Source organism: Vulpes vulpes, chromosome 1, assembly GCF_048418805.1.
Source record: "Vulpes vulpes isolate BD-2025 chromosome 1, VulVul3, whole genome shotgun sequence".
Classification (NCBI taxonomy): Eukaryota; Metazoa; Chordata; class Mammalia; order Carnivora; family Canidae; genus Vulpes; species Vulpes vulpes.
The window spans coordinates 7,081,978-7,106,526 of NC_132780.1; the positions used below are offsets into that span (position 1 = coordinate 7,081,978).

The 24,549-nt window shown below is 36.1% G+C and overlaps 1 protein-coding gene across 6 annotated transcripts in view; it reads left to right on the forward strand.

Annotated features, from left to right (window-relative positions):
• LOC112928550 (uncharacterized) overlaps nucleotides 1-22,601 on the forward strand; it is a 28,751-nt gene extending 6,150 nt beyond the window's left edge. For 2 of the 6 annotated variants that reach the window (XM_072751133.1, XM_072751194.1), the window contains 4 exons: nucleotides 319-386; nucleotides 2,316-2,442; nucleotides 2,940-3,035; nucleotides 17,603-22,601. In XM_072751133.1, the coding sequence (XP_072607234.1) occupies nucleotides 378-386; nucleotides 2,316-2,442; nucleotides 2,940-3,035; nucleotides 17,603-19,296 (1,926 nt within the window). In that variant the 5' untranslated portion in view covers nucleotides 319-377 and the 3' untranslated portion in view covers nucleotides 19,297-22,601. Of the gene's footprint in view, nucleotides 1-318; nucleotides 387-2,315; nucleotides 2,443-2,936; nucleotides 3,036-17,602 lie in introns of all 6 variants that reach the window. The other 4 variants (XM_072751072.1, XM_072750999.1, XM_072751233.1 and 1 more) reach the window with 2 other exon arrangements.
• The last annotated feature ends 1,948 nt before the right edge of the window (nucleotides 22,602-24,549 follow it).

A 24,549-nucleotide genomic window follows, 5' to 3' on the forward strand; every position in this document is an offset into this window, starting at 1 on the left:
AGCAGTGTTCTTGAGGTGGGTACTACTTGAATAAATTTGCATCACAGTCCCCTAGGTTGTAAAAGATGAACTACTAAGACCAGGTCAGGGAACTCTTTAACAACATCATGGGGATTGGGTACTGCTTTAGCATAAATTAGTTCTTCTACATCTCTGTTTTCTGGAATTAGGGAAGGAATGAGATTATCTGGACTTCTGCAGTATGTATTTTGGAACATAGAAGAGATCAGGCACCATGAAAAGGGGAAGAAATATTTAATCTAGTCATTTAGAAGTAGGCCTCTTTTCATGGTTTCTTTTTTCTTCCCTGTTTCTCAGGACTGCACTTCTCCATGAAGAGAAGCCAGAGGAGGACTCATAAGTTGCAATTCTAAGCCATGCCTTGTGTGAGTTCATGTTTCTTCTTCCCCTTTGTTTTTATTTTTTAAATTTTATTTATTTAAGAGAGTGAGCGAGAGAGAGAGAGAACCACAAGTGGAGAGGGGCAGAGGGGGACAGAGAGAAGCAGGCTCCCCATTGAGCAAGGAGCCCAATGCGGGGCTCAATCCCAGGACCCTGGGATCATGACCTGAGCTGAAGGCAGACATGTGACTGACTGAGCCACCCAGATGCCCCTCTTCTTCCCTTTTTTTTTTTTTTAAAGATTTTATTTATTTATTCATGAAAGACACAGAGGAGAGAGAGAGGCAGAGACACAGGCAGAGGGAGAAGCATGCTCTACGCAGGGAGCCTGACGTGGGATTTGATCCTGGGACTCCAGGATCACGCCCTGGGCTGAAGGCAGGAGCTAAACCACTGAGCCACCCAGGGATTCCCCTCTTCTTCCTTTTTTGTATCAATCATTGTTGAATATTCTGTATTATCTCCAGACTTTCTGTTTTACCAAGTGTTTGCTCTCTTGTTCACTCTCATTCTAGTGAATGATGGGAATGGGTCCCAGGTCTTTCTCACCTGTTCCTCCCTTCCCTAATAGTGTTTTGGGATCCATTTGCAAATCACTAAATGTATTTGAGGAAAGGGTAGAACCTCTCCTGTCAGAATGTGTTTTGATGAGATGGTACTACATATGAAAACTTTGGTCTTTCTCATTGACTTGGATTTTCTCATCGATTAAGATGGAAATTGGTATTAGTCTCAGAATATAGTAAGATCTGCTCTATGAAGCTTATAAGATTGGGAATGTGATCAAATGCAAGAGTGAGGAGAGAGAGAGAGAAAGAGAGAAAATTGTGTCAGGGAATACCTAAGAAATTAATACAGTGACAGGGTTCATTTTGAATTTGAGTAGCATATATAGGTCAAAAGCCACATCTGAGTGAGTGTAGCTCATCTTTCATTAGCTTTCTGTTGCACATAATAAGCAGAAGTGTATAGGGAGCAATGGTAAGTGATAATATGATCAGCCAGATGATTAAACGATTGAGGATTTTAGAAACAGCTGTGAAGGATGTTAGAGGAGGGGTGCAAACTACTGCAAAATAAGAAATTGATTACAATCATAATATGGAGTATTATGTAATATCTAAAAATGATACCTGTGAAAGGATTTTCCAGGACTAGGAAGAAAGAATATTATTACTAAATTATTCTGAGACTTAACTTGGAAAGAAATTCTGAAATTATGTGTAAATCTTATTTTCTAAGATAACATTTTTTAAAAAATTTTATTTATTTATTCATGAGAGACACACACACAGAGAGAGAGAGAGAGGCAGAGACACAGGCAAAGGGAGAAGCAGTCTCCATGCAGGGAGCCTGACATGGGACTCAATCCTGGATCCCCAGGATCAGATCCTAAACTGCTGAGCCACCTGGGCTGCCCCTAAGATAAACATTTTAAGAGAAATTTTGGAATGTGCCTATTAGATTTCTTTTTTCTCTTCCCTCTCTCCTTCCAGGCCTCCCTTTTTTCTTCCCTTCTTTTCTTTCTGTTTTCAGTTCTTTAAAAGGACAAGGAAGGAAGGAACTTTCAGTTTATTTGAGGATTTGCATGTGTTATGTGCTAGCACACATTATTTCACTTAATCACAAAACTATACTTACCTGACTTCTGTTCATTCCCATTGCTGTTCATTCCCATTGTTGTATGTGATAGAGTAAATAGGACTGTTCAGGAATTATTTAGGTGCTCTGTATTTCACACTCACTTACCTTCTATTATCTACCCACATCACAAGCTTCCAGCTTCAACATATTTGCTATTTGGCCCCTTTATGTAATACTTTTCTCCTCCTTTTATTACTGTGTGTATGTGGTGCTCTCATTCTAAAAATATTTCTTTATTTTGTCAGTAACACTTGGGTTTGCCATTTCAGAGGTTGGTGTTGTTCAAGGATGTGGCGGTAGATTTCTCTCAGGAGGAGTGGGAGTGTCTGGACTTGGAACAGAAGGATTTGTACAGAGATGTGATGTTGGAAAACTATAGCAACCTGGTCTCGCTGGGTAAGTTTGGTCCCAATAATTTGACTTCAAGCAAATTTGTGAAATTTGGGAAATGTTTCAAGTACCTAGGTGAATTTCAGACCCCTAGTCCCAACTACGTTATCTGTGGCTTATAGACTTCAAAATGAACAGCTCCATTGAGTACCTTTATCTTTGCTATTCTTCAGATATCCTTCCTCTGTATCTTTTTAAAAAAGATTATTTATTTATTTATTTATTTGAGAGAGAGAGAGAGTACATGAGAGTATGAGGAGTGGGGAGTTGATGGAGAGTAAGAGGCATACTCCCTGATGATCAGGGAGCCCAATTCAGGGCTCGATCCCAGGACCCCTGAGATCATGACCCCAGCCAAAGGCAGACAGTTAACCCTCTGAGCCATCCAGGTGCTACCCTCTGAATCTTTCTGTAATTGGCATTCTTACTTGATGAACAATGGACTCAATTTTAATCCTGGTCAAGCAGAGTATAATCATATCTTTTTCCATTCTTATAAGCAGGATTTTCCATTTCTAAAGCAGATGTGCTTTCCTTGTTGAAGCAAGGGAAAGAGCCCTGGAAAGTTGTGCAGGAAGTGACAAGAAGTCAGAGTTCAGGTGAGTAAGAGATGGTCAGACAAGAGGAGGCCATGTGGAGAACAGTCAGATCACTTAATTTGTTGGCTACAACTTTGGGATATTAGCTGAGAAGTTCTCCTCAAAGACCAAACCAAGGCCATTGGAGTAAAAGCTTGAATACTGGAAGGCAAAATTGTTTTACCATCAGTTACCAAAGGAAACCCCTTCTTCACCCCAATTACCACTTCCTTTTACATTTCCCTGTATTTTCAAATAGGGAATAGCCCTTCTTCTCCAGTGCTAACAATTTTACCTATATTTTTGATCCAGTTAATGAGGGAGAATAAAGGTTGGAAATGAGGTCAGAGAGGAGATGGGGCTAGGTCATATAGGGACCTGTATGCCATGAGAAAGAATTGGGATTACATTGAAACTACAATGAGAATGATTGGCTGATTTCAACCAGGAAAGTGATGTGATTAAACTTGTTATTTTCAAAGACTAATCCAGATATTGTATAGAAAATAAAATGGGAGCAAGAGTGAAGCAGAAAGACCAGTTGGAAAGCCATTTTTTAAATTAGAAATTGTGATGGCTTAGATGAGGGCAGTAGTAAGCAAAGGTGACATGAAGGTGTCAGATTCTGATCAGATTTAATTTTTTTTTAATTTTTATTTATTTATGATAGTCACAGAGAGAGAAAGAGAGAGAGGCAGAGACATAGGCAGAGGGAGAAGCAGGCTCCATGCACCGGGAACCCGATGTGGGATTCAATCCCGGGTCTCCAGGATCGCGCCCTGGGCCAAGGGCAGGCGCCAAACCGCTGTGCCACCCAGGGATCCCCCTGATCAGATTTTAAAGGTCGTGCCTCTTGCTCATTAATTGGAAGTGGTGTATAATGAAAGAAAAATCCAGTATAACTTTTTAAATTTATGCCTGAACAATTGGATATCTTTTTCTTAGTTAGAAAAGACAGATGTTCAAGAGTTCTGTTTTGTTCGTGATACTTTAGATTATCTGTTAGAAATAGGAAGAAATCAAGAAAGGACCTGGAAAAAATAATATACGTATAAGTAGAATTGAAACTTTAGATTTGGAAGAAATAATTTATGAAGTTATATAATAGTTAAAAAAAGAAAAGGACCCTAATCCACTCTTTATTTTAGTTAGAAAGGAGGGAAAGGTCCGTCAGAGGAGACTGAGAAGGAATAACTAGTGAGCTAATAGGAAAATAAAGAAAATATGGTATCTCAGAAGCCACGTGGAAAAAGTATTTAAGAAGGGCAGCGTTTTTCATATTAGGGAACATGAGTAAGTTGAGGACTGAAAATTGATCATTGGATTTGGTAATGAGGGGAAAAAAAGGTACACTGGTTCAGATAGAAGGGAAGAGAGGGAAATGGAAGGTAATATAGTATAAGGGATGATTGGAAAAACTGAAATCACTTAGACCAGAGTTTTATTGGCAGCTTTTATCTTAAGTAAATTACTTTACCAAACTTGACTTCCCCGTCTCATTTCCTCATAGTTTAAAAGGAAAAGAACATCTGACTGATAAGATTGTTGAGAAGATTTGGAATACTAAATGCAATTGTATTATTCTAAGTTCTTAGTAAGAGATAATTTTTATGGAAGAAAAATGAGTAGAAATAGGATAACTACAATGCTGCATTCTGAAGTATAGACAGATTTCAAACCAGAACCTTGTGAAGATCTCTAGTCAGAAAGCTAGGAAACATTCTAGGGGCCACTCTATACTGTGATTACCATACAGTCAAATTTCTTTGATGATTTCTTCTAACTAAATTATCTCAATTCTGTGTGCTCTCATCTACTAGCAACACTTTAAGCCTATACTACTTCTGATCGGGGCTATTGCAGTACTCTTCTAACTGGTTTTGACACAGTAGCCAAGAGTAATATTTTTTAAAAATATAAATCAGATTACACAATGATAAAATCAAAACTAGAAAACCTTGCTTAATCTGGCTCTTGAAAGAGCCTACCTCCTTATAACCCTACCTTAGATATCTCTCTCTTTTCTCATTAGACTCCAGCCACAGGAGCCTTCATTCATTACCTCAGATACATCTAGAATCTATATATATAGTACCTGTGCTCTACCTCCTTATGTCACTCACTCTGTGTAGGATGCGCTACTCACCTGACTAACTGCTATGCTGCTCTAGGTCTCAGCCTAAATATCATTACATTCTGAGAGTTCTTTCCTGCTTCATTCTCAGTAATGATCTTTTAGGTTTTCTTACAGTAATTTCCAAGCTGTGATCCAATAATAGTAATCCTAGTAAGATTATCACTCTTTGGCTACAACGCATCTGTAAAGGAGATCTGCAGAGCTCAGTATGCCTCTTATATAAGAGGCATATAAGCCTTCAAAATCTCATGTGGTCTTGGTAAGACCAGCCCCTGACAGGCTTCCAGCAGAATTTAAGGTAAACAAGATCCCTTCCTCGACTAGCATGGCAGTGTTTTTCTTACCACTAGAACTGTCTTCTTAGAGACCAGTTCCCACTAGCAAAATTACTTTCCTTCCCCTAAGGGGTGATTTAGGACCAGTTCCTATTTGTCTTACACCTTCAGTTATCTCACTGAGGTCCCGAAGTACAAGCTTTCCAGGGCTCTGATCATCAGTGGAACTCTTCATCATACAGATGTATATATCTCCCAGTCAACTTAATTCCCCACTCTCTTAAAATCGCTTCCACCATACTGTTTGAAACGTTATAAGAAATATTGCATATTATCTTCAGCCTCTTTGAATATTATTTCACCTTTTGGCTTCAAGTGAACACTTTAGCCATGCCATGATATACAACTTTCCCTTATACCAGTTGATAATGGTTCTTGCTTTGTCTTCCCCCACAGTCCATTATTTTCCATTATCAGTCCCCAGCTCCTTTAAAGCACTTCAGAGACTGAATCACCCACTCTGTGTTGTCATATCATTTACCAGTTTCCTCTCCTTGACTAGACTGAAGATCAGAACAGTTGGCCCACAGACTTTCTCTCCTTTACTACACCTGTCACCATTGTTGGTGACTTCTGCATCCTTATCATAATACATGTTAATTCTCAATTCCTTAACCTCATTTCAAATGATCTTTCTCTTCCAAGTTCTTTCACTTATTCACTCCCCCTAAGTGATATGTAAACCTTGTATTTAACCAGCCCCAAATCTGTTTCAAACATTCACTCTCTTTGATAGCTACTTTTAAAAAATTTATTTATTTATTTATTTATTTATTTATTTATTTATTTATTTCAGAGAGAGCATGTGAGCAGGGGGAGGGGTAGAGGGAGAGAGAGAATCTCAAGTAGACTCCCCACTGAGTGTGGAGCCCAACCCACAGCCGCCAGATCATGATGTGAGCCAAAACCAAGCATCAGATGCCCAATTGACTGAGCCATCCAGGTGCCCCTGACAGTAACTTTTTAACTTTTCAACTAACTGATTCTTATGTTATTGCCTCAACCACATAGTATAATGTCTTCCTTATTTTAAAAAAGGTTGTGCTTGATGTTATATTTTCAATCATTCCGTTACTCTGCTCTTCCTGATGGCCATGAATTATCTATACTTCCTCATCTACCATTCTCCCTTGCCTTTTTCAGCTGAACTTATAGCCATTGCTGGATCCTTTTTGTCTTTCTCCCTGGACAGTTTTATAACATGCTGAAGAACTTGGTTATTTTAAAAAATTAGATTGTAACACATTTCAGACTTTAGATATAGAATAATTCCTTTGATCTCTAATTGATGCCAGACTCATTTAATACTTTTAGTATCTCTTAGTTTGATTCTTTATATGTATTTCTATCTTTTCACTTCTTGTTCTACCACAGTGGGCCAACTCAAATTTCTTCAGTTGAAAGGAGAAGAGTACAAACATCAGGTTCCAAATTTGCTCTGGATCCTGATGGGAAGCATTAGGGAGCATTAGGGGAATCCATTGTTCTTAAAGAATTTTCAGTTAGGGAGTTTTCCTAACATTTAGAACTATCAGCCACATGACTTTAAAAAATCTATTTTTATAGTGAAATATACAGGAAAGTACATAAAACATATATACAGTTTGATGAATAGCCACCCATGACAAGAAACAGAACATTGCCAGGACTCCAGAAACACCCTATGAATATATATATTTATGACCTATGCATACATTTCAAAAAGTATTATTTAATTTAGCCCTTTTTAGAATTTAGGTGAGTGACATGATAATGTATGTATTCTTTTGTGTCATGCTCCTTCATTCATTATTGTATTTGTGAAAGTCATCCATATTGGTAGCTCCACTTCATTTTTGTAAGAATTCCATTGTTTGGATATACTAAAATAACTCTTAACTCTTGGTTATTAACTTTCAGTATATTTTTTGTTAAAATTTGGGTCATTTCTAATTTGGCTGTTATAAATAATGATACTACAAATGTCACTTGACATGTTTACTAATATACCTGAGCATAAAGCCTCTGGTATATCTATCTAAGAGTAAAAGTGTCAGGTCAGAAGGTATATGTATCTTTGATTGTACTAGATAATGCCAAGCTGTGCTCCAAAGTAATTATACCCATCTACACTCCTATCAGTAGTATATGAGAGGGCGCCTGGGTAGCTCAGTGGTTGAGTGTATGCCTTTGATTCAGGTCATGATCCTGGGTTCTGGGGATCAAGTCCCACATTGGGCTCCTCATGGGAAGCCTACTTTTCCTTCTGCCTATGTCTCTGTCTCTCATGAATAAATAAATAAATTTTTTTAAAAAAGAATATATGAGAATTTGGTTGTACCACATCCTTAAGTGCAGATTTAAAAATTTTTGTGGGTTTGCATCTTGTCATTGGACTTTTATTTCCATCTCCTTGATTACTAATGAGTTTGGTCTGTTTTTAAATATTTTTTAAATTTTTAAAAAAGATTTTATCTATTCATGAGAGACACAGAGAAAGAGGCAGAGACTTAGCCAGAGGGAGAAGCAGGCTCCCTGCAGGAGCCTGATATGGGACTGGATCCCAGGACCCTGGGATCATGCCCTGAGATGAAGGCAGATGCTCACCACTAAGTTACCCAGGTGTCCCTGATTTTTAATATATTTATTGGCCATTTAGAACTTTTCTTTTGTAGATTCTGTTCATGTCTTTGGCTTATTTTTGTATTGGTTTGATAATCTTTCTCTTACTGATTAGATGAGTTCTTTATATATTGTAGTTACTATATTTGTGTTTCAGATATCCTCTGTTATGTGGCTTGGCTTTTCACTCTTTTTCTGGAATCTTTTGATGAATAAAAGTTCCTAATTTTAAAGTAGAATTATCAGTCTTTTCCTTTGTGATGGATATTTTTTGTGAGCTACTACAAAGTATCCTTCTGGGAGTACCTGGGTGGCTCAGTTGGTTGATTGTCCAACTCTTGATTTCAGCTCAGGTCACAATCTTAGGGTCATGAGATCGAGACCTGCACCTGTCTCCATGCTGAGCATGGAGCCTGCTTAAGATTCTCCCTCTTCCAACTCTGCTAGCACGGTCTCTCTCTCAAGAAAAATCCTTCTGTACCTTTAATTCATAAATATATCTATATAATTTTATTTTTTTAAAGATTTATTTATTTATGATAGAGGGGGCGGGCAGAGACACAGGCAGAGGGAGAAGCAGGCTCCATGCCAGGAGCCCGACGTGGGACTCGATCCCGGGACTCCAGGATCGTGCCCTGGGCCAAAGGCAGGCGCTAAACCGCTGAGCCACCCAGGGATCCCTATATAATTATTTTAAAAAAGCTTTTTAGTGTTGCCTTTCACATTGAGGTTTTTATCCTACCTATAGTTGATTTCTCTCATGATCTATCAAATAGGGGTCCAATTTTTTCTAGTTGCCTTGGCAAGTTTAATTATAAAGTTTATTTTCTCCCCACCAAAGTGCTGCTTTTATGAAATATAATTTCCATATTTTTGGACTTTCTATATTTAAGCCTTGTGATAATACCACATTATTTTAATTATAATTGCTTTTAATGCATCTGCTACCTGTGGAGAAAATATTTTCATCTTCTAAGAATGTCATGACTATTCATTGGTATTATGTCTTTATAATTAGCTTGGTAGCCCTCTCCTTTCAAATGTTTTGGGATTTTGATTAAGATTGCACTGAATCTACAAATCACTTTGGGAGAAAGTTGATATGTTTAGAATATTGAATTTTTCATTATGTTTCCTAATAATGTCCTGATCACAGAACTGTAGACAAAGAAGTAGCCATTTTTGTACCTCCCCAATTGCTGCAAGCCCCTATCCCTCTGGCTGAAGTGACTTCCAGGATATTTAAAGGCCTGGCACCCCTTTTTCTTACCGTGTTCATTTTTCCCTTCCCCATTTGGGAGCCAGACTCTGACATTCAAAAACAACTGCATATTAGAAAAGTTAGAAAGTGGGAAAGTTAGAAAGTGACCATGCATACCCAGAGAAAGGCTCAGAAAAGACTTGAAAAGACCTTAAGTTTATACCCAAGAGTGATCCTCACACAGAAGTCTACAACAATCAAAACAACAAAAATAGTAACAAAAATTAACAAACCCTGAGGAAGGGAAAGAATCTGATTTCTAGAGTTACCACATTATTATTAGGATTATATACAATTCTAGTGTTCTAGCAAAAAATCATAAGGCATACAAAGAAACAGGAAAATATGGTTTAAAGGAAAAAAAAGCCAACAAACTATTCTTGAAAAAGACCTGATGACATATATACTAGACACAGAAGTTAAAACAACTGTCTTAAAGATAATCAGACAACTAAAGGAAGATGTGGAGAAAGCCACTAAAACTATGTATGAACAGAATGGAAATATCAACAAAGAAATAGAAAACTTAGGAAGATGCCAACACAAATTCTGGAGCTAAAAAGTAGAAAAACCCAAATGAAAAATTCACTAGAGGGATTCAAAGAAAGGTTTGAACAGGGAGAAAGAGTCAGGAAACTTGAAGATCAGACAGTGGACATTAGAAAGAAAAAAGGTTGAAGGAAAGTGAACAGAGCTTAAGGGATCTGTGGGACACCATGAAGCAGTCAAACATACACTGTGGGAGTCCCAGAAAGAGCAGAGAAAAAGAGACAATATTTGAAGGAACAATAGATGAAAACTTCCCAAATTTTATGAAAGACAAACATACAAGAAGCTCAACACACTTAAAGTAGGATGAATTCAGAGACCCACACCAAGACACATTATAATCAAATTTTCAAGTGCTAAAGAATGTTGAAAACAAGAGAGTAGCAAATAATTAAACACAAGTGATCCTCAATAAGATGATCAGATTTCTCATCAGATATGTTAGGTGCCAGAAGGCAGTGGATTTATATATTCAGAATGCAAAAAGACAAAAACTGTCAACCAAGAATCCTATATGCAGGAAAACTGCTTCAAAAGTGAGGGGAAAATTAAAGATAAAAACTGAGGGAGTTTGTGACCACTATACCTGCTCTGCAAGAAATGTTTAAGGGATTCTTGCAAGGTGAAATGAAAGGACCCTAGACAATAACTAGAAGCCAAAGAGAAATAAAGAACTCAACAAAGGTAAATACACAGGCAATTATAAAGACTATTATTATTGTAACAGTGGCCTGTCTTCTGCATGATTTAAGAGAGCAATACAGTTAGTGAAAGCAACCTGCAATTATTAATCTAAAAGCTAGTATTATTGGAACTTTGGTTTGTAGCTCCAGATCTTGTTTTCTGCATAATTGAAGTGACTAATGAATTAAGAAACTGAGTATGTTTTTTTGGCACAAATGTATGAAGATGTGATTCTGTGACATTGACAATCACAGGGATGAAGCCTGAGATGTAAAGGAGTAGTGTTTTTGTATGTTACTGAAATTCAGCTGGCATAAATTCAAATTAGAGTGTTATAACTTTAGGATGTTAAATGTAACCCCATCTCCCCAGTAATAACAAATAACAACAATAACAAAATAATAACAAAGAAAATAGCTATACATAAAAGGATATACAGTTGACTCTTAAATAACATAGATTTAAATTGTGCAGGTCCATTTACATATGGATTTTTTACATACAGTACTGTAAATGTATTCTCTCTCCCTTATGATTTTCTTAGTAAATTTCTTCTCTAGCTTACTTCATTGTAAGAATAGAATATATAATATATCATGAAATAAGTGCTAATTAAATTTATTATCATTAAGGTTTTTGTTCAATAATGGGCTATTACTGGCTTTTTTGGGGGTGTCAAAAATCACATGCAGATTTTTTACTGCATGGGCTTTTGGTACCCTTTAATCCCTTTATTGTTCAAGGTTTAACTGTACATAAAAGAATGTAAGAAAGGAATTTTAATGTTTCTCTCCAAAAGTCAACTAAAAGAAGTGAAAAGAACAAAAAGAAGACAGTAGTAATGCAGGGAAGGAGAAACAAACTTGACTTCCTATAAAGCTGTAGTAATCAAGATGGTGTCATTGTATTGGGGAAAGAATAAAAATATGTCCATGGGACTGAATAGAAAGTCTGGAAATAGACCTATGCAAATATACTCAGCTGATCCTTGACAAAGGAGCAAAGGCAGTCCAATGGAGAAAGGATAGTCATTTTCCAAAATGTTGCTGGAAGCACTCAACAAACACAGTTAAAAAAAAAAATCTAGGGGAACCTGTGTGGCTCAGTGGTTGAGCTTCTGCCTTTGGCTCAGGTCATGATCCTGGGGTTCTGGGATCAAGTCCTGCATCAAGCTCCCCACAAGAAGCCTTCTTCTTCCTCCACTTATGTCTCTGCCTCTTTCTCTTTGTGTGTCTCATGAGTAAATAAATAAAATCTTTTTTAAAATCTAGATATTGATGTTATAGTTTTCCCAGAAATTAACTCAGAATAGATCATAGTCCTTAATGTTAAAATGTAAAATTATAAAACTTCTAGAAGATAACAGAGAGAAAAATCTAGGTGATTTTGGGCTCAGAAAAATCTAGGTGATTTTGGGCTCAAAAAATAAAATCATGAACAAAAAAAGTGAAAAATTGGTTTTCATTAAAATTAAAAACTGCTGTGTGAAAGTCAGTTATGAGAACGAAAAAACAAACCACAGACTGGGAGAAAAATCTTTGTAAAACAAATATCTGATAAAGGACATATATAAAATATACAAAGAATTCTTAAAACTCGACAATAACAAAACAACCCAATATAAATGTGGCCAAGAGATCTGAACAGATACCTCACTAGAGAAGATAAACTCATGGTAAATAAGTATATGAAAAGTTCCTCAGTGTTGTATATCATTAGGGTATTGCAAAATTAAAAACCATAACTACACATCTCTTAGAATGACTAAAATCCTAAACACTCCCTGTTAAAATCCCTTAACAGCTCCCAATGCTGTTAAGAATGTGAGGCAACAGAAACTTCTTTCATTTTTGGCAGGAATGCAGAATGATACAGCCACTTTGTTTTGTTTGTTTGTGTTTGTTTTGTTTTAGAGAGAGTGTGAGCAGGGGAGGGTGGAGGGGGCAGAGGAAGAGAATCTTAAGTAGACTCCATGATGAGTGCCAAGCCTGACTTGGGGCTCAATCTCCTGGCCCTGAAATCATGACCTGAGCTGAAATCAAGAGTCAGATATTTAACTGACAGCCACTCAGAGGCCCCATGTACAGCCACTTTGGAAGACAGTTCGGCACTTTCTTATAAATATAGTCATACTGTGTGATCCAGTAATTGTGCTCCTAGATATTTACCCAAATAAATAGAAATTTCTAGTTTACACAAAAGCCTGCACATAAATGTTTATAGATGTTTTGTTCATAATTTAAAAAATTTTTTAAATTGGAGTTCAATTTGCCAACATATAGCATAACACCCAGTGCTCATCCCGTCAAGTGCCCATCACCCAGTCACCCCAACCCCCCACCCATCTCCCCTTCCATTACCCCTTGTTCATTTCCCAAAGTTAGGTGTCTCTCATGTTTTGTTACCCTCACGGATTTTTCACTCATTTTCTCTCCTTTCCCTTTATTCCCTTTCACTAATTGTTATATTCCCCAAATGAATGAGTCCATGTAATGTTTGTCCTATTCTGATTGACTTATTTCACTCAGCATAAAACTTGAAAGCAACGAAGATGTCCTTCAGTAGGTGAATAAACATTATGTAGTTCATCCATACAAAGGACTATTATTCAGCAATGAAAAATAAATTAACGACTGAGTCATGAAAAGACATGAAGAAACCTTAAATATGCTTAGCATTTTATTAAGTGAAAGCCAGTTTGAAGAACTTACATACTTTATGATTCCAACTATATCACATTCTGAAAAAGGCAAATAGTGGAGTTAGTAAAACAATTAGTAGTTGCCTGGATTTGGAGAGGAAGGAGGAATGGCTAAGTGAAGTACAGGGGATTTTTGTGTGTGTGTGTGTATTTTTTTATTGGAGTTCGATTTGCCAAAATATAACACCCAGTGTTCATCCCATCAAGTGCCCCCCTCAGTGCCTGTCACCCAGTCACCCCATCCCCTTGCCCACCTCCCCTTCCACTATCCCTTGGCATTTCCCAGAGTTAGGAGTCTCCCATGTTTTGTCTCTGTACAGGGGATTTTTAAGTAAATTACTGTGTGTGATACTGTAATGGTGAATAAGATGACATGATATGCATTTGGCAAAACCCATATAATACAACACAAAGAGTGAACCCTAATGTAAACTATCAAATTTAGTTAATAATATATTAATAAAGCTTTATCAGTTGTAACAAATATACCACACCAATGCGAGGTATTAACACATAAGAGTGGAAAGGACAGGGGATCTCTGGATGGCTCAGTGGTTTAGCGCCTGCCTTCAGCCCAGGGTGTGATCCTGGAGTCCTGGGATTGAGTCCCACATCGGGCTCCCCCCGCCCTCTGCCTCTCATGAATAAATAAATAAAATCTTTTTTTAAAAAAAAGCAGGAAAGACAGAATGTGGGAACTCTCTGTTCAATTTTTCTGTAAAACTAAAACTTAAGACTGCTCTAAGAAACTGCATTAATAAAAAAAAGTAAACTAAAGCGTGAATTTATACCAGTACATCCGATATAGTTTCTTAATTATAGACTTTTTTTTCCAGATGGTCACCTTCTTTTTTTGTTTAATTTAAATTTTACTTGGTTAACATACAGTGCAGTATTAGTTTCTAGAGTAGAATTCAGTGATTCATCACTTGCATAAAACATCCAGTGCTCATCACAAGTGCCCTCTTTAATCCCCATCTCCTATCTAACCCATCCCCCACCCACCTCCTCTATCAACCCTGTTTGTTCTCTGTCGTTAGAATCTCATATGGCTTGTTTCCCCTTCTCCTTTTCCTTTTCCCTCTTCCCATATGTTCATGTTTTCTTTCTTAAATTCCACATATCAGTGAATGATATCATACCATATGTGATATCATATCATAGTGATATGATACCATATCATATGGTATTTGTCTTTGTCTAACTGATTTATTTCACTTAGCATAATTCTCTCTAGCTCTATCCACATCATTGCAAATGGCAAGATTTCATTCTTTTTGATGGCTGAGTAATATCCCATTTTGTGTGTGTGTGTGTGTGTGTGTGTGTGTGTGTGTGTGTGTGTGTGTGTTTTAACCATTCATCAGTTGATGGACATTTGGGCTCTCTCCATAGTTTGGTTATTATTGATAATGCTGCTATAAACATTGGGGAACATGTATCCCTTTGAATCTGTATTCTTGTATCCTTTGGGTAAATACCTAGTAATGAATGCAATTGCTAGATTATAGGGTAGTTCTACTTTTAACTTTTTTAAGGAGCCTGCAAACTGTTCTCCAGAGTGGCTGCACCAGTTTGCATTCCCACCAACAATGCAAGAGGGTTCCCCTTTCTCCACATCCTCATCAATACCTATTGTTTCTTTTGTTGTTATTTTGAGCCATTCTGACAGGTGTGATGTATTTCATCGTGGTTTTGATTTGTATTTCCCTGATGATGAGTCATATTTTCATGTGTCTGTTAGCTATCTGGATATCTTCTTTGGAAAAGTGTCTATTCATGTCTTCTGTCCATTTCTTAATTGGATTCCTTTATTTTTGGCTAAGTTTGATAAGTGCTTTATAGATTTTGGATACTAACCCTGTATCAAATATGTTGTTTGCAAATATCTTCTCCCATTCCATAGGCTGCCTTATAGTTTTGTTGATTATTTCCTTCACTGTGCCAAGGCAATTCTGAAAAAGAAAAACCAAACTGGAGGCATCACAATTCTGGATTTCAAGCTATACTTCCCTTCCACCTCTCATTCCAAAGATAAAAGGCATAACTATACATACTTTGCATAGTACTCTGTGATGTGGATATACCATAAATGAATTCCACCAGCCAATTACTAATGGACAATTGGGTTATTTTTAATCTTTTGCTGTAACACATTATCTCTCAGTGAAACCCTTGTGCATCATATTTTTGACATTTTGCTAGTGCAATTTGGGGATTTATTTCACAGAAGTGGAGTTGTTGGATCAAAATATATATGTAATTGTGTTAAATACTGCTATATTTCCTTTCTTTTTACTTTATTTTTATTTTTTGTTTATTATTATTTTTTAATATATTTCCTTTGATAAGGTTTCTATCTTTCATATTCTTACTAGCAATATATGTAAGTACCAATTCTTTTACAGCCTTGGTAACAGTATTAGATGTCATATTTGGAAATTCCGTATTCTAAGAGGTGAGAAATAGCAGGTCAGTGTTATTTTTTAAAACTACTTTACTGACATGTCACATGACATACAGTTTACCCATTTCTAGTAAACAGTGATTACTTTTACTATATTCAAAGTCTCATACAGTCATCACCACAATTTTAGAACATTTTTAACACCTCCCAAAGAAATCCAATATCCAATAGTAGCCATTCCCCATGTTTCTCTGTCCACCCCCCAGTCCTGTGCAGCTCTTGCTCTATCTGTATGGATTTGCCTATTCTGGACAATACATATAAAAGGAATCATACAGGGATCCCTGGGTGGCGCAGCAGTTTAGCCCCTGCCTTTGGCCCAGGGCGCGATCCTGGAGACCCAGGATCGAATCCCACGTCGGGCTCCCAGTGCATGGAGCCTGCTTCTCCCTCTGCCTGTGTCTCTGTCTCTCTCTCTCTCCCTCTTTCTCTGTGTCTCTCATGAATAAATAAATAAAGTGTTTTTTTTTTTTTTTAAAAAGAAGCATACACTATGTGGTCTTTTGTGACTGGCATCTTTCACTTAGCATAAGATTTTCAGTTTATTCATGTTGTAACATGTATCAGTATTTTTATTGCCAAATATTCTATTGTAAGGATATACCATATTTATTTATCCATTCATCAGTTAATGGATGTTTGTGTTGTTTCCACCTTATGCTTATTAAGAATTATGTTGTTATGAACATGGTATTCAAGTTTTTATATAGATATCTGTTTTGGGTTCTCTTGTCTCTGTACCTATGAGTGGGAATTCTGGGGTATGTAGTAACTCTATGATGGACATTTCTCTTGGGGATATAACTTGGCATGAAATTGTAGGGTAATATGGCAACTCTATGTTAAGTTTTTGAGGAAGTGCAAAACTATTTTATAAAGCAGCTTTAACATTTTACATTTCCATCAGCAAGCTATGAGAGTTCTAATCTCTCCATATCCTCACTTTTGTGTCGATTTAATTTGCATTTATCTTATGAGCAAATTTGAATATATTTTCATATGGTTAAAAGCTATTTAAATTCTTTTCTATCAACTGTCCATTTTCCTAGTCCATTTTTTTATAGTGCTGGTGTTCAGCTTTATATAGTAGTCTTTACTCTTTCTAATTTTAGAAACTGTTTATATATTAGGTATATATTAGGTTATTGCAGCTTTGTAAATATTTTTCATTTGATATACCCTATCTTGTTTTTGACATGCCAGTCCCTCTTTTTTTTTTACTATAATGTGGTTATTTTTTTATCAAATTATTATTTTTCTTTTTAAAAATTATTTATTCGTTAGAGACACACATAGAGAGAGAGAGGCAGACACACAGGCAGAGGGAGAAGCAGATTCCATGCAGGGAGCCCAATGTGGGATTTGATCCTGGGACTCCTGGATCATGCCCTGGGCCGAAGGCAGGCACTAAACCACTGAGCCACCCAGGGATCCCCTTAAATTATGATTAACAAAGTTTTCCCCATTCCTAGTGTATAGAAGTCACCCAAATTTTATTCTAATTATTTATATGTTTTTATTTCTGTAAATATGGAAATCTGATCCATTTAGAATTTAGCCAACTGTACTATATGAAGAAATAATGCAATTTTATCTTTTTTCTATTTGTCTACCCATGTTTATCAGTGTCATTTATTGAAAAGAGTTCATATTTTTCATAGTGATTTGAGCTGCCAGCTTTATTGTATACTAAATTTGCACTTAAAATTATGTCTCTTTCTGGATTTTTCCTTTCCGCTTTATCGATTGTATTGACATAAGTATGATATTCAGTTTGAGCTGACCAGTAGTACCTTAGAAGTTTTATTTTTAAGGAATATGAAAATAACATTTACTTTCTTGTTACCTTACAGACTGGGAATCCAGGTGTGAGACCAAAAAGCTGTCCTCAAAAAGAGGAATTTTTGAAATAGAATCATCTCAATGGGAAATAATAGAACAGCTTAGAAGACATAAGTGTGAGTGTGAAAGTTTTCAAGATGTTAGGGAATGCAAAGACCAGGTTGAAAGCCAATTAGGAAATAAAGAGAGAGTTTTCAGGCAATTACTAATCACCTGTAAGGAAATTCCCAATTTTAGCCAAACCGCATCCCTTACATTAAAAGAAAGAAGTCATTTTCCTGAGAAATCCTATGAATGTAAAGCATGCAGAAAATACTTTATCCATGGCTTTCAACTTTCTGAACATCAGAAAGTTCATTTTGATGAAAAATTCTGTGAATGTAAAGAGTGTGGAAAGGCCTTTATTCGAGGCTCAGAACTTATTTACAATCAGAGAATTCATGTTAAGAAACCCTATGAATGTAAGGAGTGTGGAAAAGCCTTTGTTTGTGCCTCACAGCTTACTTATCATCAAAGAATTCATACTGGGGAGAAACCTTATAAATGTAAAGAATGTGGGAAGGCGTTTATTCGTGGCTCTCATCTTACACAGCATCAAAGAATTCATACTGGCGAAAGACTCTATGAATGTAATGAATGTGGTAAGGCCTTTTTTCGTGGCTCTCAACTTACTTACCATCAGAGAGTTCATACTGCAGAGAAACCCTATCAATGTAAAGAATGTGGAAAGGCCTTTATTCGTGGCTCCCAACTTACTGAACATCAGAGAATTCATACAGGTGAGAAACCCTATGAATGTAAGAAATGTGGGAAAGCTTTTAGTTATGGCTCACAGCTTACTCTACATCACAGACTTCATACTGGTGAAAAACCCTATAAATGTAAAGACTGTGAGATGTCCTTTATTCGTGGCTCACAACTTACTGAACATCAGAGGATTCATACAGGTAGGAAACCACATGAATGCAAGCAATGTGGAAAGGCCTTTAACTATGGCTCTCAACTTATTCGACATCAGAGGATTCATACTGGTGAGAAACCGTATGAATGTCAAGAATGTGGGAAATCATTTATTCGTGGCTCACAACTTACAGAACATCAAAAAATTCACACTGGTGAAAAACCTTTTGAATGTAAGGAATGTGGGAAAGCCTTTATTCGTGGCTCACATCTTACTCAGCATCAGAGAATTCATACTGGTGAAAAACCCTATGAATGTAAAGAGTGTGGGAAGGCCTTTATTTATAGCTCACAACTGACTCAACATCAGAGAATTCATACAGGTGAGAATCCCTGTGAATGTAAGCAGTGTGGTAAGATCTTTATTTGTGCCTCACAACTTACTCTACATCAGATTTCTCATTCTGATAGGAAACCATATGAATGTAAAGAATGTGGTAAGGCTTTTATTCGTGGCTCACAGCTAACTTACCATCAGAGAGTTCATACTGGTGAGAAGCCTTATGAATGTAGTGAATGTGGGAAAGCCTTTATTCGTGGTTCACATCTCACTCAGCATCAGAGAATTCATACTGGTGAGAAACCGTACAAATGTAATGAATGTGGCAAGGCCTTTAATCGTGGCTCACAACTTACTCAACATCAGAGAATTCATTCTGGTGAAAAGCCTTATAAATGTAATGAATGTGGTAAGGACTTTAGACGTCATTCACACCTTATTCAACATCATAAACTTCATAATTGAGAAAAACTTTATGAAAATACAAATTTATCAAATCTTTTGTCTGCCCAGACAAAGCTTTTGTCTTCCAAAGCTGAGTGCCATTGACACTCAGCTTTGGAATATCAGATAATTAAGATTATGAAAAAGGAAATCCTTTTTTACTTTCAGTTTCCATCATATTTCATTCTTTGTTAGACATTGGTGAATTCATACAAGAACACAACCTTAAAATTTAGGATTTTCTTGTTTGGCATTGTTCTCTTATTTACGTGATCTGAGCTCACCATTTACTATATGTGTATTCCTTTGTGAAAGTCAGTTAACCCCTGTTGCTTTAGTTTTTTCATTTATAAAAGGTTAATATCATTCTCATCATGATTTAAGGACATAAATGCATATAAAGCCTTAAAGCAATGTGTAATACATAGAATATACTTAATAAACATTAGTTATTATTGAAATTTTATGTTTATTCAGTATTTAAAATTTTCCTTCTAGGCTCAAGAGTAATTATTTTTTGATTAAAGTATAGTTGACATACAATGTTATATTAGTTTCAGTTGTTCACCATAGTGATTTGACAATTCTGTACCTCATTCTGTACACACCACAATGTATGTGGTTATCATCTGTCACTACACAACATTGTTACAATAGTATTGACTATGTTCTATTGATTATGATGTACTTCTCATTCCTGTGATTTATTTATTTTGTAACTGGAAGTTTATACCTTTTAATCATCTTCACCTATTTTATCTACCAATCCCCCCCTCCTCTGGCAACCACCAGTTCTGTGTATTTATGATTCTGTTTCTGCTTTTTGTTTTAAATTCCAGATATAAGTGAAATCAGATGATATTTGTCTTTCTCTGTTTGACTTATTTCACTTAGCCTAATGCCCTCTAAGTCTGTCCATGTTGTTGTAAGATGTTTCTTTTTATGGCTGAGTAATATTCCATTGTATATACATGTGACATCTTCTTTATTCATCTATTGATGGACACTTAGGTTGCTTCCACGTCTTATTGTAAATAATGCTGCAATAAACATTGGGGTGCATATATCTTTTCAAATTAGTGTTTTAATTTTCTTCAGGCAAATACTCAGTAGGGGAATTACTGGATAATATGGTATTTCAATTTTTAATTTTTTGAGGAAACTTCATGCTGTTTTTCACAGTGGTTGCATCAATTTATCCTATCAACAGTGCATTGGGGTTCCTTTTTTCAGTATTTTAATTATATAATATTATAGAATTCAAATGAGAGGAAGACCTTCCAAATACAGTACATAGGTAAAACTTTAATCAATCCTACTAATCTTCAGATAAATGACTTTGGAACAGAACATCCTAATATAATTAATGTGAGATTATACCTTGTTCTGAACATTAAATTTCTTACTTGAAGGAAACACTAAGCTAAAAAAATAAGTGGCTGTTACAAATGAACTTACAAACATTTGTGTGTAGGCTTTTGTGTGAACATAAATTTACATTTCCCTGGTATAAATGCCTAAGTGTGCAATTTCTGGGTCTTAGAGTCAATTCATTTTCTCTTATAAGAAATGAACAAATTATTTTTCAAAATGGCTTTCCCATTTACATTCACATCAGGAGCATATGAGTGACTCAGTTTTCAGCATTTGGTTTTGTCATCACTTTTGTTTTAGCCATTGTGATAGGAATGTAGTGATGTCTCTTTGTTGTCTTAATTTGCGTTTCCCTAATGGCTAAGGATTTTAATACCTTTTTCATGTGCTTGTCATGGGTATAGCCATTTTGGTGAAATGTCTGTGTCTTTTACTCAGTTTTGAATTGTTTTATTTTTTACTGTTGGGTTTTGAAAGAGTATTTTTATATTCTAGATGATACTAGTCCTTTCCTATGTGGTTTTAAATATTTTTTCCTGGTGTGTATCTTATTTTTTTTTTATCCTTTTAATAGGGTATTTTGAGGAGCAAAAGTTGTCAATTTTGTTTTTTTTTTTTTAAGTTTTCAATTTTGATAAAGTCTTTCATTTTTTCTTTTTATGGGTCTTGCTTTGGTGTCAAATTTAAGGACTCCTTGCCTAGCCCAGATTACAAAGATTTTTTCCTATGTTTTTGTATAAGTTTTTCATGATTTTATGTTTTACACGAGTCTAATCCATTTTGAGTTAATTTTCCATGTACAGTGAATGCTTTAACTTGATGGTGTCCGTTTGCTCCAGCACCATTTGTCGAAAAGACTGTTTCTTACACTAAATTGCATTTGTACTCTGTCAAAAATCTATCATATATGTTTGTGTATATCGTACTTCAAGGTTTTCTGTTCCCTTAAAATGATCTATGTGTCTATCCCTCTGCCAATATCAACTGCCTTGATTACTGTCATTTTCTAGGATGTCTTAATAGGATTTCTCCTACCTTATTTTTCAAGATGATTTACTTATTCTGAGTTTTTGTCATTTCATACAAATATACCTACAAGATCTTGCTGAGGTTTTAGTAAGCATTCAGTTTAGAAATAACTGATATCTTACTAAGTCTTTTAATCTAGGAGTCTAGTATGTCTCTCCATTTTTAGGTTACTATTGTTAGTTTAATTGTGTTCCCCAAAATATTCAGGTCATAACTTCCAGTACTTGAGAGTGTGACCTAATTTGGAAATAGGATCTTTGCTGATGTATTCAAGTTAAGATGAGGTCATATTGGATTGGAGTAGTCCCTATTCTAATTGCTGGTGTCCTTATAAGAAGATGGAAATATGGACACAAGCACAAAAGGGAGGCCATGTGAAATCAGAGACAGAGATTGGAATGATGCATCTACAAGCCAAGGGACACAAAAGATAACTACTAACTACTAGAAACTGGAAGGGAAAGGATCCTCCACTGCCTTCAGAGAGAACATGGCCCTGCCAATACCTTAATTTTGGACGTCTGTTCCTCAGAACTATAATACATTTTTGCTGTTTGAAAACACTAAGTTTCTGCTAATCTGTTATGGCAGCCCTAGAGAGCTAACTTTGTCCTTAAAATAATTTTTTTATTAGGGTTTGTAATTTGGGGCATACAGATCTTATACATGACTTGTGAGTGTAAATACTTAAGTGTCTCACTTTCTTTGGAAAAGTTCTACGTGCTGTTTTGAATTTCAGTTTTTACCTATTCATCATTAGTAAATACAAATTGTATAAATGTATATTGTATAAATTGTACAAATTGTATAAATGTATGTTGATCTGTGACTTTGCTGCAGAACTCACCAATTCTGGAAAGTTTTGTTTTGTTTTTTATGAGTTCCTTGGGATTTTCTACATAAACAATCATGTCATCTATGAACAGTTTTCCAGTTTCCAGTTTGTTTTTGGTCTGTTTCTTTTATTTCTTTCTTTCTTTCTTTCTTTTTTTTTTTGCCTTATTATGCTGGCTGTAACTTTTAGTGCTATGTTGAATAACACAGGTGAGAGCAGACATCCTTGCCTTTTTCCAGACCTTAGGAGAAAACATTCAATCTTTAACCATGAAGTACAATGTAAGCTATAGACTTTATGTAGATGTTCATTTACTTATTTATTTACTTAAATTTAAATTCAATTTCCCAACAAATAGTATAATACCCATTGCTCATCACATCATGTGATGTGCCCTCCTTAATGCCCTACCCACCTCCTCTTCAGCAGTCTTCAGTTTGTTTCCCAGAGTTAAGAGTCTTTCATGGTTTGTCTTCCTCTCTGATGTTTCCCCATTCGGTTTCCCCTCCTTTCTTATGTCCCGTGCACTATTTCTTATATTCCACAGACTGAAACCATATAATTGTCTTTCTCCAGTTGACTTATTTCACTCAGCATAATACCCTCCAGTTCCATCCACATTTATATAGATGGTTGGTGTTCATCCTTTCTGATGGCTGAGTCCATTGTATACACATACCATATCTTCTTTATCCATTCTGAGATGTCAAAGGACATCTCAGCCCCTTCCACAGTTAGGCTATTGTGAACACTGCAGTTATGAGCGTTGGGGTGCAGGTGCCCCTTCGTTTTACTACATCTGTATCTTTGGGGTAAATACCCAGTAGTACAGTTGCTGGGTCATACGGTAGCTCTATTTTTAACTTCTTGAGAACCTCCATACTGTTTTCCAGAGTGGCTGCACCAGGTCACATTCCCACCAACAGTACAAGAAGGTTCCCCTTTCTCCACATCCTCACCAACATTTGTTGTTTCCTGTATTGTTGCTTTTAGCCATCTGACTAAAGTTGTAAAGTGTAAAGAGATAAAGTGGTATCTCATTGTGGTTTTGATTTGTATTTCCCTGATGGCAAGTAATGAGGAACATTTTTTCATGTGCTTGTTGGATGTGTAGATCTTCTTTGGAGAAATGTCTGTTCATGCCTTCTGCCCATTTCTTGGCTGGATTGTTTGTGTTTTGGATGTTGAGTTTGATAAGTTCTTTATCAAAGAACACTTGGACACTAGCCCCTTATTTGATGTCATTTGCGAATATCTTCTCCCATTCTGTAGGTTGCCTTTTAATTCTATTGGCTGTTTCCTTTGCTGTGCAGAAGCTTCTTATCTTAATGAAGTCCCAATAGTTCATTTTTGCTTTTTTCTTGCCTTTAGAGACACGCCTTGCAAAGAAGTTGCTGCAGCCAAGATCAAAAAGGTTGTTGCTGTTGATCGATTCCTGCCTCACATTTAGGTCTTTTCTCCATTTTGAGTTTATCTTTGTGTATGGTATAAGAAAATGGTCTAGTTTTATTCTTCTGGATGTGGCTGTTAATTTTCACAACACCATTTATTGAAGAGACCATCTTTTTTCCATTGGATATTTTTTCTTGTTTTGTCGAAAATTAATTGCTCATAGAGTTGATGGTCCATTTCTGGGTTCTCTATTCTGTTCCATTGATCTATGTGTCTCTTTTTGTGCCAATACTGCACTGTCTTGATGATTGCAGCTTTGTAATGCAGCTTGAAGTCAGGAATTGTGATGCTCCCAAGTTTGGTTTTCTTTTTCTACATTCCTCTCGCTATTCAGTGTCTTTTCTGGTTCCATACAAATTTTAGGATTATTTGTTCCGACTCTGTGAAAAATGTCCAGTGTATTTTCATAGGGATTGCATTGAATGTGTAGATTGCTCTGGGTAGCATAGACATTTTAGCAATATTTTCCAATCCATGAGCATGGAATGTTTTTCCTTCTCTTTGTGTCTTCTCAATTTCTTTCATAAGTGTTCTATAGAGTCAGATTCTTTACCTCTTTGGTTAGGTTTATTCTAGGTATCTTA